Below are 17111 nucleotides of genomic sequence, written 5' to 3'. Positions count from 1 at the left end.
GTACTGTACAAAGTTAGAGATGCGCTATTTGATAGATTTCCCCGTTCCACCCACCTCGGGCTTCTAGCGAGGCGACCGGAGGTCAACCGAGCTCCGCCCCCGTCCCCATCTTCTGGTGTGCATGGTAGCCTGCCTAGCTCACAAACCGCAACCAGGGTGCCTTTTTCGACAAGGTTAATCAGCCCACACAGTGGTGTGATATCATTGATATGATGTGCAAATATCACCATTCTAATTTATTTTGTGGACGCCCATACTTAAATCCGCCGGTGCTGGGTATAAGGTGGAGGAGGTGCTGCGGGCTGAAAAACTGTATTTCAGGGCTGCTTATGCATGAAATAAGCTTCCTCCAAAGAGATGTATAAACGGTGCAATTAACCTTTTGTGATTTAAAAGCCACAGCACTTTCCCTTTGCTGTGGATGTTAATCCCAGGAAAGGAGGTTTGAAGACCCCATTTTCCACCGGTTTCCCCAGCGGTTTAAATAACGCCTGCGCTTCCATTTATTTCATTAGCACACAGAAACTGGAGTAGATAGTGGCAGCGTTGATGGGGTCAAAGCAATGTGCGAGGAAAAAAAACTGATAAGAAATACACGTATTACCGTTTACATCGAGTTACTTTTATTCGTTTTAAGACGGTCAGTTTAAACACCACATACTATGCATCGTGGCTTTGTCCCTTTCGATAACTTGCCAATCCTGCAATGAGGTGTATAAAGCCCTGAGAGATTTCTACTACCTATTCCAGTTGGTCCTCATCTCCCTGACTTACTATAATAGTTCCTGTTGATTTAATCACAGTGTCCTCCACGAAAATGCTTCACACTGCTGGTGATAGTGAGTGACGTCTTTGAGTTCCTCTGATACTCTAAGCCCTCGTTACGGCTTGTCTTTCATCGCGTAGCTCCAGAAGGCTATATCCGAATTAATCTTACCCGTTCATTTGGCTTAATGTTATTTGTTTTGAATTCTAAAATAAGCTCACACAGGGTTCATAATACCCCATAACAACTGGATAAGCGGAGGATGGATTTCAGCACGACATCAAAATCTATATGCAGGCAAAGTAATTAAAGTAGAAAATATTTTAATGATGTAATAGTTTGTTTCTTCTTGATTAGTAGACTTGTTTATACATTTTGACTGGCTTCGGGGAATTTTATTTTTCTTGTCAGTGGCGGAACCTTCAGTAAGAGGGGAGACGGTAGCAGAGGGGAAAGTAATACTAGCTGCACCCATAAGTGGAACTGTGTCGGCGGAGCGTAACGATGGCGGACGTCCCGAGTAATGCTCCGGAACGTGAGTATCTCTTCGAATTGAGGGACAGTCAGTGCGAAAGTATATATGCAGAATATTCACTTTAAATTATACATTGAGTACGTTTGCTTTTTGAGGTATTTGGTCATATTGCTTATGTGTATAGCAGCAGGTCTCAGTTGGCGTCATATTAATAGTGAAGGAGCATCGCACCAAAAGTTAACGACCTACGCAACTACTTAAAGTAGGTGACGGTGTTGTACTGTGAGCCATCCTCGATAACTGGGTCGCCAGTTGTTACGCATTTGGCGTGACACTCGCCCTTTCAGACTCAAACGCTCACGCAACTAATCTTACGCGTTGGGATAGTTTGCAAGCCCTACAGACTATTTACAAGGTAATAACTGTTACATGTAAATGCGTCTGTAGACTAGACTCGAATTGAAAATCTCACTCCAGCCAGCTGACAAAAGTTGGCAACCCTGCTATAACAGTACAAAAATGAATACATGTGCCATATGTTTCTCGCTAATAAAATCAAGTGTGGTTTTCCAATGTGAAAACTATTAAATAGTAGAAATAAACTTTTGGCTGCCATGATTTTTTTTTACTGCGTTGAACTAAATGCAAAGTTATATATATTGCAGGTGCCGCAATAGAGATGAAAGCACATCGTATCCCCCCCCCCCCCCCCCCAACCCAAATGAGTCCAGTTTTGTTTGGATTTTTAGAGCCCCTACATATATTTTATATATGTAATTATATTTGGCATATTAAACTTGTTAGATCTGTCTGTGAAATTTATTGGCCATATTAGCAGTATATAACAACTGAAGCATTATTGCTTTTATATCTGGAGATTTAATAAGGAGGACAGGTACAGTCACTTAACATTTGTGTTCTGCACAATCCAGAGCAGCTAGCCGCTTTTGACTGGGGGACCCAGACAGCAAAGTTTGTGCCCTTGAATAAAAGGACTGGTGCTGATCCTCTTCATGCAGTGAATTTGCCATGTTTTTTCCCCCGTTTCGCAGACTGCCCTGGGACCAGCAGCGCACAAGCCGGGAAGAGTTCTTCATGTCAGGGTTGCCCCAACCAAGCCATATGTGCCTCTGGAGCAACCAAAGCTCCGGATCCCGGTATGTTAACAGCATTAAGCCAAAGACTCAGCATTAAGCCTTGAGCCAAAGACTCAGTTACTATTGCGATTTTGAGCGTTTCACCCTGATGAAAGCGATTTTAACTGAATATTCCAATAGTAATTGATACATGAATTTTGTATAAAACCCAGCCTTTGTATACTAACAGATAAATGGGATGGACTCTAGGCTCACCCTGACTCCTTACTGCATGCATGAATGGATGGATGGATGGATGGATCAGTCAGAAAAAGAGCACGTTTCCTCCAGCATGGACCTTTAGCTCAGTATCTTAATTTAGTTTTTAAATTTCTTTCCTCTTGGTTCTTGCACACGGCAGCAATCGAGGAGATCCGGGTGAAGATGGCCTCTGTCAAGCATAAGGTCCTGGTGCTGTCAGGGAAGGGCGGCGTGGGCAAGAGCACCATCAGCACGCAGCTGGCGCACGGCCTGGCCGGCGACTCCACCACAGAGGTACCTCATTCCGTTCCTTTCAGTTTCTTTTTGCATTGCACCCTTCATAACACCATGGCTCCATGCGTGAGGAGTTTGCAGGTTCTCTGTCATCATGGGGTTTTCCCCAGTTGTGAACTGGAGTTACCAAATTGGCCATATTTGTGCGTGTGTGAGCATGTCCTATGATGGATTGGCACCCCGTCCTGGGTAATTCCCTGCCTTATACGTATAGGACCTGGGATAGGCTCAGGACCCCCTCCCCACCACCAGAAGACGGGTGCAGAAAATGGATGAATCCATGATACAGGGAAGAGGGGAAACAATAGCAGAAGATAACAGTGCAGAGGAGTGATGTTTTAAAGGTGTCCTTCTTGTTAAGGCTGAGAACTGATACCTGTATCAGGTCAGGATTGAGACAGAGTTACTGTTTTACTGACTCTGTAGAAGAGGTTTAAAGTTAAACCAGGAACTTTTTTATATCAAAAGCTAATTTGGAATATTTTAGCTGCTCGTAACATTTTATAATTGCTTTTGTTTTTACCTTTTTGGTTCTTCTGTCTATTGCAGTGCCACTTTGCTCTCAAAGGCCTCTGGCACTTTGATGTGCGTTTCTGCTGTTCAATCAGTGACTGTTTAAACGGTCTCTCTCTCTGTGGTTAGTGGCAGTCAGACAAAGCGTTGTCTATAATTTACCCTTATAATTGTATGTGAATTGTGGATGTGCACATGTATGTCCCCTGCGGTGACATCGTTCACGGTGACTCCCCTTTGCCATGTGCTTCCTGGCTTCGTGCCCCAGCCCTCAGCTACGCTGTACTGGGTAAGCAGTCAAGAAAGATGGATGCACTGTCAGGATATTTCTTTACTCAAAACATCACAACCTGTTTTGGTGGTGAACAATTCCCACAATGCACTGTGCGTTGATTTGGGGTTGCAAGCTTTGCCGCTATAACAGGACAGCCCAAATTTTCCTCTGGGCAGTTTGTGGGTTGTAATAATCCTCACGCCCATTTGCAATTCAGCCTTCTCCCCCCTCCCCCGGTTCTGGTTTGTTATTTGATGCTGACGCTGAGTGCTTTGGGGGGCGTGTCGAAGGGAGAGTTTGAAAAGTGGTCCCGCCCTTTAGCTCTCTGAAACGGAAACGTGCTCCGAGACCCTTACTAATGCTTATTGCAGCGTTTGGGTCGGCGCTATTTTATCTGCATCTGTATGGACCAACATGCGGGATAGTTTTCCTTCCTGGCCACGGTGGCCTCCGTAAGGAGTCCGGCTGCAAATGAAATTGGCGACGCCTGAATGAAAACATCCCGTTTTGCCGTTTCCTATTTTTTTTGTTCCTTCTTCCTGTTTATAGAGGCCGTGTGGAAACCGGGGGCTGTTCTGACCCCTCCATTCGCTGGGGGGTTTTCTGTTTTGCCGTTGTCATGGCGAGCACCTGGAATGGGGAAGTGCCGAGTGGAGTCACAGCCTAGCGATCCGCTGGCCCCCCCCCTGGCCAACTTCAGGCCCCTCCATGCCGCGCTCTTCATCTACATTATCTGTAACCAAATGCCACGTCTGATTTGTTAGATCCTGCAAGACGTGCTGTTGGTTAAAAAGGTTAAGCATGGCCATATGGCACGTATGTAACAGTGCGCTCTGGGTGGGACACTGGCCCCCATCCTGTCCCCTCCCCTTTTTCTGAGGATTCCCCCCTCCCCTCTTCTTTCCTGTGTTGTGTCTCTTTCCTGGGGAAGCTTACGCTTCAGCTTTTAATCAGTTCTGAAAGCTGTTGTTTGCCATCCTGAGATTTATCTTTCCAGAGGTGTGAGGCTAATGAATTTAAGCTGCTGACGGGCTGGCCTGGGGGGCGGGGTGGGGGGGGTGATGGGGCCCTGAGGGTTGTGGCACTGCCGTCTTTCTGCGCCAGGCACTTAACCCTGCTGATGAAATGGATTAAGTCCAGGAGCTGAATGATACAGATAAATTGCACAAGATTAAAAGAAAACAGGGTGTGTTGCTGTCTCATCTGAGGGCCCATGGCCAGAACGGACCGGCACCAGATGCAGTCAGACCCGCTTCCACCCTTCTGCAAACACAAGATGCTCCTCTCCCCCCCCCCCCACCCCCTCCAGGGCTCCGCAGCTGTCCGCACGTGTGGGCGACATGCCATGCCCCCCCCCCCCCCCAGAGTTCTCTTTTGAGCAGAAGCTGCCTCATGCTGACTCCACCCATCTGAAAAATCAATAGAGACGGCGTCTACCCCCTCCTCTATAGCCACATGTCCCCCCCCCTCTTTGAAGCCTCTTGCCACAGCCCCCTGAGCAATTCAGATAACTCCAGTAATTGGAATTTACACCCATTCAGCCGGGGTGGGTCCTGGAAAGGAGGATATTTTCATTTCACTGCTATTTTCAGGCCAGAAAGGAATGTGAGAGCGCCCCCTTGTGGCCGCTGTCTGTGTCCAGGACGTGAGGCTGTTGCATGGCCTCAGAAAAGGCTCCACAGTCGTCCTCTGGCTGCTTGCCACCATGCAAATGTACCATGTAGATGGTAAAAGGCGATAAACTGTGGAGGGGGGCGTTCCACAGGATGTCAGCTGAGAAAGGAAGGGCTGCTTCGCCTGCTGTGAAAACACACACCCAGGGTGGCTGTGATTGTGGCAGACAGTCAGCCCATACACAGTCTCTCATGCTCAGTCTTGCAGACTGATGTGACCGGTGTGGTGGTGGTGGGGGGGGGGGGGGGGGGGGGTACTTCGTCCCCCCACCTCAGCAGGAGCTGGTCTGGACCACCGAGTTATAATGAAGCCGGTTGTGTTTGCAAGAGCAGGCAGAATCCAGTGCAGCCGTGGGGTAATTTCCCCAAACCGTGGGCTGATAATGATACTTAAATGCTTTGCTCTCTTTCTTACCCTCTGTTCAGATTGCTCTGACTCATCAGATGGATGCATTTTAAAGTGAAAATGTTCTCAGATCTGCATCCCTGACACTCAGATCGCTGGCTCAGAGATTAATCTGAACCCCCCATTGATCCCCTGCGTGGCGTCACCAGAGCTAATCCCCTTTGTTGCTGACGCAGATTCAGGTTTCTTAGAACGTGTTGCATCACTCAGTTTTCCCATGTGGATTCTACCTGAACGGCATGCTGGGTAATCACAGGCAGTATACAAAATGTTACCAGCTAATTTATACTGTTAGATACAGGAAACTCGTACGTTTTGTGTTTGGATGCTTAACCTCAAACCAAAGACCCAGAGCTTAAAGAAACCGGATGAAAGAAATAAAGTCAGGAAACCTTCACTGTGTTTCAATGTCTTTTCTGCTCGTGGACAGAATCGTCGGCTGTTCAAAGGGCTTTGCTGAAGCCAGCCGTCCATCCTGTCCCGGCCGCCTCCGCTTTTCCCTGAGGAGCGATGGGAATTCCTAGCATTCTCAGAAAAAATGAAGCCCCCGTTTTTCTCAGCCTGCCCGTGGTTCACACAGGGAGGGACGTGATCCCATCCTGACCCCGGAGACACTGATGACGGAGTGAGAAAGAGAGAGAGGGATGGGGGGGGGGGGGTTGCTGTTACCATACATCCTTCCCAGTTTGACATGGAAATGTCACCATTCGGGGAAGGTCTTGTTTCCCAAGCTGTGCGTGGGCTGAGTGCCACATGAAGACTAAACTGCTCTACATAAAGACCTCTGGTAGACAATGTGTGTTTGAATATATATGTATGTATGTGTATCTTACTTAGGAAACTTTTTTTCCAAATGTTTCTTATTCTACTATTTATTTTGATACCTTGTGTGCCACTTGTAAATGAGTTCATTGCGCTCAGAAGCTGACTTTGGTTTTTGCCTTTTCTCTGCGGGGGATGTGTACGATGTGAGCCGAGAGCTGGACCCGTTTGAGGCCATGGCATTGCCCACTGCAGCTGAGCTCAGTCAGCCTGAAGCAGCTCGACAGGCTGGATTCAATTTTCGTTTTGAATATTTTCGATTATCACGCCTTACAGCTTCGAGCTCAAGTGAAGTCCTTTCTGCCATCTGATCTCCTGCAGGAATGGTCACGGGTGGGGGGGGGGGTCCTGCCCCTTCCTAAGGTATCCAACATGGGGGGGGAGCTTGTTGGTGGATCTCTCCCAAATTTCTGGATGCACCTGGGTTATTTATTTATTGCCACAATGAGTTTCTGAGGTCAGGAGTTTGGTGTAACGCCTCGTCGTTCCGGGGCAGGGCCAGAGCAGGGACTGGCTCATAGGGCCCCCCAGTGCTGTGTCATAATCCCACCCCCGTGAGGTTGCAGGCTTGTGTGAAGTAAATGGTGCTGACTGCAGCTAAACAAGTAACTGATAAAGTAGAGCAGGGGTCTCCAACTCCGGTCCTGGAGAGCTACTATCCAGTAGGTTTTCTATCCTACCTGGCTTCTGATGAACCACACTAGTTCTCAGGTAAATACCAGGAGCAGGTGTGGCTCATCAGAAGCCAAGTAGGATAGAAAACCTACTGGATAGTAGCTCTCCAGGACCGGAGTTGGAGACCCCTGAAGTAGAGTGTCTGGTATGGACTAACATGGCCGTACCGCGGAACAGGAAAAGGCGTTTTTTCGTTAATGTTTCTTGCTTTCTGCACCCACTAAGCAAACATGTAGGGCATCTAAGTGCCGCCATTTTTATTCAGCGTAGGAACTGTAACTTGTGTAACTGGTGCTTTCGGCCGTTTATCTTTGCATGTGGATTCAGATGATTCTAAAGCATTATTGTCATTTGCACCGAAGCACAGTAAAACACCTGCAGATCTAACGTACGACGATATAAAGAACAATAAATACGATATAACGAATAGTGTGAACGGTAACATACATGCAGTTCTGTGCAGGTCGAATAGGAGGGACCCAGCAAGACGGTGTATTCAAGTCTTTAACTACTATGCGACCTGCTGCCCACTGTATGCACCCGTGCTGATTAAGAACTCTAGAGCCATTCACTGATTTTTCTCGTTTTTCCTTTGGCTCCCTGAATTTGATAAAGGTGTTTATGATGATATCCTTATAATTCAATAATTTAAAATGGCCTCCATCTTTAGGGTTGGGTCAGCATCCTTTTAATGCTCTTCCCACGACTTTGCGCAGCTGTGTAAACACGTACAGCACCGATCGCAGAACTCGCACAGATACCTCGGATCAGGCAGTCCAGCCTGGGTCCGTATTACAGCCTCTGATCCAGGAGGCTCTGTCTTTGGTCTGTCTGAATTCCATGGTGTCAGATGTTAATTTCTGCATCCCTCCATGTCCGCTTGTGGTCTTCGCGCTGCAGTTGCTAAGCCTACAGAATGTTGTCATAACAAGACTTTAGCTGGGATTATGTGTAATCGCTGGCCAGGGCTGCACTTCCCCGTCGCCCAGTTTCATTCGTGTCAGCTGAGACAATACTGGTGGATTTTTTTTTTTTTTGTCCTCTCAAACACGTCAAGCCGTCGCCTTGGTCTTACTGGGTCCCCGAGCCACCGGTGAGGTGCACAGAATCCCAGATGAATTATTGCCACATTTCCTGCAGCTTCTGGATGAGGGCAAGGGTGACGATGGGACTGCAGAGGCCTTGGATTGTATGGGACCAATTATGTGTAAATGCCGCCCCCTATTGTCCAGTCTGACTTTGCCGCTTTTGTTGAGAAGAGGGAAGTACTGTGGCTGGTCTCGGAAACTAACCTGCCGTCACCAAACAATAGTCTTGAGCTAAATCTGTAAAAGTCAATACAAATCAACAGTTATCTGAATGGGCCAGTAGGTGGCAGTGTGGTGACACTGGCTTTGTGCTCTGGCTATTGTGTTGGTGTAAGCTTGACAGCTGTTTTTCTGTTAAAAATGTTGCCTGCCAATTATTTTGGGTAAAAACATCAGAGCTTGACCTGAGGACAGGCATATTTCCTCATAAACAAAGCCGTTTAACTGGCTGAGCGTGGCTTATTGTGTTTGTGGGGCAAAGGCAGTCAATTAGAAAAAAGTAATAATGAGAATATAAAACACACGGACCATGGATCTGTCAGGCCTGGTTCAGCAAAGCTCCTTTCTGCAGCCTGGTCGTAACACTGCAAGAGATTAGAGGTTTACAGTGGGAATGAAAGTTAACGTTACATAAAATTCAATGAAGCAGATTGAGTGAAGCTGCAGGCAAACAGTCTCCATAACGAGGGGACATGCGGTACCGTTTGGGAGCCTTTTCTACATCGGCCTGGTTTACCTGAAGCAGGCTTACGATGAAGCCAGGGTCTTGATGACCGCTCACTTTCTGGGGCTCCACCCAAACAACCATGAATGCGTTTCCCAAAAGCTTCTGCTAACTGCTTTACATGGTTTGACCCCTTTCGATTGCATGGTGCCAGCTATGTAAATAGCTAACGTAGTTAGCAACTATGCTTTTGGAAAACTCGCCTCCCCCTAGTAACTCATTCCTCCCACCATTAGGTGGCGCTGCTGGATGTGGACATCTGCGGACCGTCCATTCCGAAGATGATGGGTGTGGAGGGAGAGCAGGTACGTGAGACGCCGAGGGAGCCGTGTGTATATAACCAGTTAGATGGTTCGATGTGTTTTATAAGGCTGCTAACTTGTTATGCACTGAACTTAAATTGATGACCTTTATTCTTAACTGCTACATCAGTGATTTGGAGCTGGAAAATATCTCAGCATTTTAAGGATGGTGTAAATCAGTCCCCAAAGATTTGGGAATGTCCAGTGGCACATTATTCAGCTGTCTTTTTTTCGGTGCAAATATGACGTAAAATGCAGAGTGTTTATTGTGAAGCCAGTGGGCTGAGGCTCGTTCTCACACTCACAGCTGTCGTTCTTAAATAAAACCACCACATTTTCCCAGAAGATGGCCAGAATCCCACTTGAATGGTGTAAAACACAGGCCAGTCTGACCTCAGCTTATAAGATTTTCCTAAAAGCGCTGTTTAGAAATCTCTCACATGCAAATGTGTTTCATATTGAGTCAGAAGTAGTCAAATTTGGAGATGGTTGGTTAGGCCCCTTCAAAGGCCTCTGGCACCTGCCCAGTCGCGACCATGTGTCGTAGGAGATGTAGATAACACAGTATTCACTTAACATAGTATCACCCCAAGGGTAAAAGTTGATCTACTGTTATGGGCACGCAAAAAGTCACAAGGCCTTATTATATCAACTGTTATTATCAAGACAGCAAGGAGTATGTCGCTCTGGTCATCGGTGTCCATTTTGTTGTCGTCTTCTCCTTGTAGGTCCATCAGAGTGGCTCAGGCTGGTCGCCCGTGGTAAGGAGAATCCACGCCACGGAGATACTCTGCGGGTGCTTTCGGCTGTACTTTGGGGGAAGCTGCTCACAGCCGTGCAGGAAGTTAGGCGGAGAGGCAAACGAGCTCGCCAGAATTAATCTCTCTGATGGAGTCCAAGATAAAGGCCAAGCAGTAACATGCAGGCGTACAATAATTTGGTGGTGATGGATGTGGTGGGCGGGTCCTGGCGCGGTGATCTGTCGCTGAAGTCCTGCCAAGCTGACTCCAAAGGATGAAAGAATGCGGCTCGTCTGGGCTGGCCGAGCCGGGGTATCGCTGATGAGTGCGGTCGCAGCCAGCTTGGCATTCCATGGGCGCGAACTCCACCGAGAGCCCTGCCGCCGAATGGTGTTAGCACTAGCATTAGCATTGAGCGCATTAGCGTCTAGCGCCGATCTCTCCTGGTCGGAGACTCATGCTTTTTTTTTGCGATTCCTCTGACTTTGACGTCAGTTTTTCCATCTTGACAGCAGAAGGCGATAACGTGCGATTATCAGAGAGCCGCGATCGCCTCCCGCCTGAATCCACAGGCTGCGGTCAGGGGGCCGCTGGCTGATTCGCTCCACCATGCCCCACGCCATTAAACTGGAGCGTTTTTGGATATTCCCATGAGTTCGGGAATGAGGTGTGAGGGGCTTGCTCACGGAAGCCCTCCCGCCTTCCTCCCTCGATCACCCCTTGGCAACATGAGCAGCTTTAGAAACGTCAGTGTGGCCTGGACCAATCATGAGTGACGTGTCACAGGGGATTATGGGAGTGACAGGGCGTGGATATTCCTGGCTCTCCGAGTGTGTGTTCCGGGAAACCGTGTGCCTTCCAATATATGGCACTCAGTCTTGCATATTCCCCAACCTAGCTAACACATCACCACAACATCCCCTGTACCCATATGAGAACTGATATGTACACCAGCATACAGCTAAGACTTAGGACAGGTTAGGGGTAACTAAACAGGGTTATGTTTCCCAAAAGCATAGTTGCTAACAACATTAGAAACGTGCATAGTTGTGACCAGGCAACTTAGGTTTCCTGCTATGCAGATTGCTAAGGAAGCTTGTGGCAGGCGTAACCTAGTTTGATTGAATAATTATGCTGCTGTTTTTTTTAACAGGGATTGTCGTTTTTACTTTGAATGCAATTGCTTTAATTTATTTTTTGTTTCCTTTGTTGTAAAGGAAACAAAGGAAACAAAATGAAATGTCCAGCTTGGAAATAATGCACAATAATGACATTTGGGAGATTCTCCTTTTTTAGGAAAAATATTGAAAATTGTCTAAATCGAAATTCATGACTTAGTATCAAGATCGAAACTAAAACTTTGGTACCGTGGCGACACGATTGCTAGCATTTGAGTAAAACATCTGGAAGAGGGTCTTGTCCTGTAAAGGCTGGCTTTCGGTCTTCTCTGAGGAACATGACGTAGCTGACCTTCAGGTGACTGCCAGACGAAGCGGAGGTGAGCCTGTGCATCGCTGCTGTGTTTTATGTATGGACGACAGGAGAACCTTTAAAGCCATTAAAGGCACTGCCATAAACGAGTGTCAGTGTTGACAAAGGACAACGCCCAGTCCCTTTGCCAAATTCCCATCTTGCCTTAGAGATACAATCAGGTAGTACTTTTTTTAGCCTTACTTTGATTCTGGTTTCTCTGGTTTTTCCGCGATCGCCCGGGCCTATTGGAATGAGGGCCACATCACCAGTGCTACATGGTGATGGGCAGTGCTTTTATGAACGGTCCGGAGCGTGTTGCGTGTTCAGGAATGTCATACGGCTCTGCTGTCCCTTCCCCAGTACGTGGAGGACAATTTGGCTGTGATGTCAGTCGGCTTCCTGCTTAGCAGCCCGGATGATGCCATCATTTGGAGGGGTCCGAAGAAGAACGGTATGGCTTTGTCTGCACCAATCAGGTCGCTTTGCTGGCTTTGTCTGCACCAATCAGGTCGCTTTGCTGGCTTTGTCTGCACCAATCAGGTCGCTTTGCTGGTTAGGGCGGCTCCTGCACCAAACAAGCACAGCACATGCAAAATGAATAAATTGCAAAGCAGTAAAGAGGATTAGGGCCATTTTCACTTCCTTGTTCTGCCGTGTTTCAGCCGAAATGCATCTCCAGGTTTTAGGGACGGTGTAAATTAACTACCGATGGTTTGGAGACGATTCGGTGAATTCTTTATTATGAAAATCTGAAGAGTAAAACGAAGAGCATTTATTATAAAAGCAGTTTGCTGTGTGCCGTCTGTCACATGTGGCTGAAATCCCCCTTAAGTCGGGAGCTCCCCTTCCACGGTGACAACAGCCTGACCTCTAAGAAAAATTCTCCTAAAAGCATTTGCTATAAGCCGCAAGCATTATGTATAGAACTATCTTTTTGTGGTATTATGACAAGTAATTGCCACGTGTATCATGAGGGCAATGCGTACTTGCATGCCAGTAATGCCAATCTCTGACTGTGTCTCTCGTTCTGAGTTTCGCCCCGAAATTGCAGGTCTTTCAGATCTGACTGACTCAGATGTAGTGAATTCACAGTTATGCTGTTTGGTGCTGGAACCAATGTCTGGCATGTCTGCCAGAATCTGCCAGTTCCTGTTGTTCAGCACAGTAAAAAGCCCCTTGTCCCAGCCAGAGCACAGAGAGGTACTACGGTCTGGCAAAGTGTGCGAGGTGGTGGCCTGGGGGGGCGTTTGTCGGGGTGAGGAGGACCCCACACAGCTGATTGGCTCCCGTGGCCTCTGCCATCAGCCTGGTCTGCATTATTTCCTCAGTTCTCTTTTAGATAATGAGAAGTAGTGGTAGGTGCTGGGGGGCCGTTGTATCGTGGGTGTAAGTGGGGGTGGGGGGGGGGTAACTTTTTGGGGGGTATTTTTTGTGGTAATTGACTTGTTTTTAGAGGCCGTAGGAGGTGGTTCATTGGCGCTGAGCGTCCGCATTCCCCAGCCGGTCCAGCCTCGCACTCGCCGGCCTTTATTTATACTTGGTTAGCTTTCGGTTCCCCTTCAGCTTTGCGCCACCTCCCCCCCCACCCTCACCCCCACCCCCACCCCATACGCACTTCCCTCTAGCACCCCAAGCCGAAAGTGGCCTTTTAAACGGCCGCGTGCGTTCTGCTTGTTTGGGCCCACCTGCTGCAAGTCCACCCCCCCCCCCCCCCCTGTCCACCGCACCCTGGCCAACGCGCCGGCCGCAGTCATGTGACTCACCACACGGCCTTATTTAGAACTCGCATGTTTTAAATAACACTCCCTCCGCAAACAGGGAGACTGGGAGAGGCTGGTATGTGAGAGGCTGCTTGGCAAGGGGTGGAGCTCCCTGGGTAAAGTGGGGGGGGGGCTGATTCTTGCCAGGCCTGGCTAGGGCTTGGTGATTACAGGAATTAAGGCAGATAAACAACAGGAGAGGAGGAAGCTGCCGTGTGCTGGGGGAGGGCGGGGCTATAGGTGATTGTTGTTACCTAGCAGGGCTTTTAGAGAAATGGAACTAACCAAGCATGCCCCCCCCTCAAAAAGCAGTGTAGGGGGTGCCTGGCCAAAAAATGTCATTTTCCTAAATAACTGGGCACCCCTCCCCCCACCCCCAGGAATGATAAAGCAGTTCCTGAGGGACGTGGACTGGGGCCAGGTGGATTACCTCATCGTGGACACCCCCCCGGGCACCTCTGACGAACACTTGTCGGTGGTGCAGTACCTGTGCGGTGCCGGTGTGGACGGTGCCATCATCGTCACCACCCCTCAGGTAAGAGAGCCACCCCCCCCCCCCCCGGACGCATAGCCAGGGAGGGGCCTTCGCAACAGAATAAACAGGCTGAGTGGATGAAGGGACAGGAACAGTATTATGAGGAGCTGGTCTGAGTGTGGGGGGGGGGGGCACTCTGTAGTTTTTAGCCACTCTGTCAGCCCATCGACTCGGGGGCGACGCTGCTGCTTGTCCTGGTTTTCGGAAGCTGGAAAAGAGAATGAATTTCCCCGACTGTTTTCCATTCCCAGCGTCGGAACGCTGTCCGCGTCTCGCGTGCATGTTCTATTCTTGCAAAATGAAAACAAAACCTGTGTGTGTGTTTGGGGGGAGGTGGGGTGTAAGAGACACATTCTTACACCCATGCAGATCGGAAGCAGATTTTTTTTCTCTCTCTCTCACAGGAGGGGCTGCTGCATCTTATTTCCATTACTGCATGGGGGGCATGTTTTCACACATTACTCACACTGTTGCAGTTCATCCTTCTCTCATTGTGTTTCATTTGCACGCCCCCCCCCCAATTTACCTGGCAGGAAGTTTCGTTGCAAGATGTCAGGAAGGAGATTCGCTTCTGTGAGAAGGTGGGGCTCCCAGTCATTGGCGTGGTGGAAAACATGAGCGGTTTTCTGTGTCCTAAGTGCAAGGTAATTGGGGGCGTCCAGGTTCCTCAATCGCTTTGCTCACAGGAGCGTGACATGTTAATGCACAAGTGCTGTAGCTTCATCACATAAACATACATCCATCCATCCATCCATATCCAGTTCTGCTGTCCAGGGTCGCAGTTTATCATGAACTTTTTATCAAGGTTATTGACCTATTAGTGTTATTTATTATTGATTATTCACCTTATTTTGTGGGTGGGGGGTCCAGAAGCTCTTTTACAAAAGTGTCATCTTATAAAATTTTGCAGAGCGAGTTAAATAATATTTCTACTGATAATATTAATAACAGTTTAATATTATTGACATATGTATTAGATATTAATTATCTAGCTTTATACCCTGGCAGACCATGACCCAGATTTTCCCTCCCACCACTGGAGGGGCAGAGAAGATGTGCCTGGATATGGGTCTGTCGTTCCTGGAACGGGTGCCGTTGGACCCCCGGATAGGTACGCACGTCGTGGGGGGGGCGAAGCTCAGAGCCCTTGGGTCTCCTTTCATTCTGCTGACTCTCTGACTCTCTGCTTCCGCAGGGAAGAGCTGCGACGAGGGCAGAGCGTTCCTGATGGATGTGGCGGACTCCCCCGCCGCCGCTGCTTACCGCAACATCGTGCGCAGTAAGGCCGGGCGCCCACTGGGCTTGGCGGGGGCTCAGCACCCCGCGCTGCTGCCTTCCAAACGTACGGTCCTGGGTGCGAGTCCCACCCCAGCTAATTTCGGTTGATTTGGGCGCAGCATGCCGAAGGCCCGGAAGGGTCCGGGACGATCGCTGCCCCCTTTGAGACAGAGGATGGGGGAGGGGGCGTAGAAAGGCTTAAAACACTGTTACAGACAAACGGCGGGAAAAAGTGAAATGAAAGTAAGCAGTGACATTCAGAGAGGAAGGAAATGCACAGCCAGTTCTGAAGAAGCCTGATTTATTTATATAATTTATACAGAACCACGACGCCCCCCCCCCCCCCCCCATCTCACTCCATCCAATCCCCTGTCATCTCCTCCAACAGGGGTCACGGAATACTGTGCATCGAGGCGTCACCAAGGTGATGCTGACTAGACAGAGGCGCAGCGTGAGAATGGGGAACCCCTGATAGCGGAACCAGGGTTCTGCTGCCACCGTACAGCATGCGGACGAGCCATTGGCTGAAAACATCGCAGACGACGAAGCTCTCTGCACAGTATCATTCCCTGACCAGATTTATGACGTCACTGCTTTTAATTGCCCTTTTTCAAATGTTTATATCGTTTAGGTTGAATAAAGAGTCGGATCTGTGAAACACAGCAGGTGTCTGATGATGGCCTCTGGTTGGTCGAAGCCCGGAGCCTCATGCGCCCCTTGGCTGTCTGACACGTTTGCGCTTTGTCTGATCGATGAACTCAAAGCTGCCGTGCTCCCGTTCTTTAGCACGAGCGCCATCCTTCAGAAATCCAGACTCCCGGTGACATCGACCGTGTCGATCCGAGTCACTGGGCAAGCCATGCCGGCGGTCCAGGTCTCATTTTACTTACATCAGCGTTGATGTTAAGGCCTTTCGGAGAGGCTGCCGCAAGCCTTTGGAAGTGTAAGGAAGATTATATTTCCTTTTCTTTCTTTAACCAACTACTAGGAAAGTAGTTGCGAATAAGCGAGTGGGCAGTCGTTTGCCCTCTTCCACCAGAGAGCCCCCCCTGTGGTGCAGGCAAGGGGAGAGAGACAGTGCGTTCGGAAAGTTCTCACAACGCTTCACTTTTTCCACGTCGATCCGAGTCACTGGGCAAGCCATGCCGGCGGTCCAGGTCTCATTTTAGGCCACTCCTCATCGGAGTATTTCGCTGGAGCCTCACGTTTGGCGAAACACACCGGGGGATACTGCCATCAGAGCTAAATCCCCTCGCCCGTCAGAGAGGTGGATTTGGCAGGACGCCTGGCCTGCGTGACAACACGGACATATAGGGAAGGACTTGAAGGACGGTGCCACCGATCAAACTTAAATGTCACACTGATTCAACATACCGGAGCAGTGATGCAATCCCAGCATGCACTTCTTTCTGGGGACAGGCATACTTTTTAACAATAAGCCATTGTTTGCTTTTGCAACTGTACGGAAGCATTTTCTCTTCTGCTTTTTTTTTTTTTTGAATAATCACTTTTTTCTTAATTTAGTCACCGAATTGTCCTCTAATGTCTAATGTTACTTACATCAGCGTTGATGTTAAGGCCTTTCAGAGAGGCTGCCGCAAGCCTTTGGAAGTGTAAGGAAGATTATATTTCCTTTTCTTTCTTTAACCAACTACTAGGAAAGTAGTTGCGAATTAGCGAGTGTGCAGTCGTTTGCCCTCTTCCACCAGAGAGCCCCCCCCCTGTGGTGCAGGCAAGGGGAGAGAGACAGTGCGTTCGGAAAGTTCTCACAACGCTTCACTTTTTCCACGTTATCTTACATTTCAAAATGGATTAAATTAATTTTTACCTCAAAATTCTGCACAAAATACAAATTGAACTGAGCCCAGGTGTATCCTGTTTCCACTGATCATCCTTCAGATGTTTCTACAGCTTGATTGGACTCCACCTGTGGTAAATTCAGGTGATTGCACATGATGTGGAAAGGTACACCTGTC

The 17111-nt window shown here is 48.6% G+C and overlaps 1 protein-coding gene across 1 annotated transcript; it reads left to right on the top strand.

Annotated features, from left to right (window-relative positions):
* Positions 1-925: 925 nt before the first annotated feature.
* On the top strand, positions 926-15797 carry nubp1 (nucleotide binding protein 1 (MinD homolog, E. coli)). Its single transcript, XM_023821680.2, has 12 exons — positions 926-1068; positions 1178-1301; positions 2294-2398; positions 2739-2872; positions 9284-9352; positions 10078-10110; positions 11923-12013; positions 13703-13857; positions 14391-14501; positions 14866-14968; positions 15053-15136; positions 15524-15797. Exons 2-12 carry the CDS (start codon positions 1271-1273, stop codon positions 15571-15573), a joined length of 966 nt encoding a protein of 321 aa, XP_023677448.2. The 5' UTR covers positions 926-1068; positions 1178-1270; the 3' UTR covers positions 15574-15797.
* The last annotated feature ends 1314 nt before the right edge of the window (positions 15798-17111 follow it).

This window comes from Paramormyrops kingsleyae, chromosome 22 (genome assembly GCF_048594095.1).
Source record: "Paramormyrops kingsleyae isolate MSU_618 chromosome 22, PKINGS_0.4, whole genome shotgun sequence".
In the NCBI taxonomy this organism is placed as follows: Eukaryota; Metazoa; Chordata; class Actinopteri; order Osteoglossiformes; family Mormyridae; genus Paramormyrops; species Paramormyrops kingsleyae.
The sequence above is the reverse complement of the archived record's forward strand: the minus strand, read 5'-3'. Positions and strand labels throughout refer to the sequence as shown.

Excerpts from the sequence above, each read along its gene's own strand:
- nubp1 (XM_023821680.2), top strand. The coding sequence starts at position 1,271 with ATGGCGGACGTCCCGAGTAATGCTCCGGAAC. Across the intron at positions 10,111-11,922 it reads GCTCAGGCTGGTCGCCCGTG|TACGTGGAGGACAATTTGGC; the intron begins GTAAGGAGAATC and ends TCCCTTCCCCAG. Across the intron at positions 12,014-13,702 it reads GAGGGGTCCGAAGAAGAACG|GAATGATAAAGCAGTTCCTG; the intron begins GTATGGCTTTGT and ends CCCCACCCCCAG.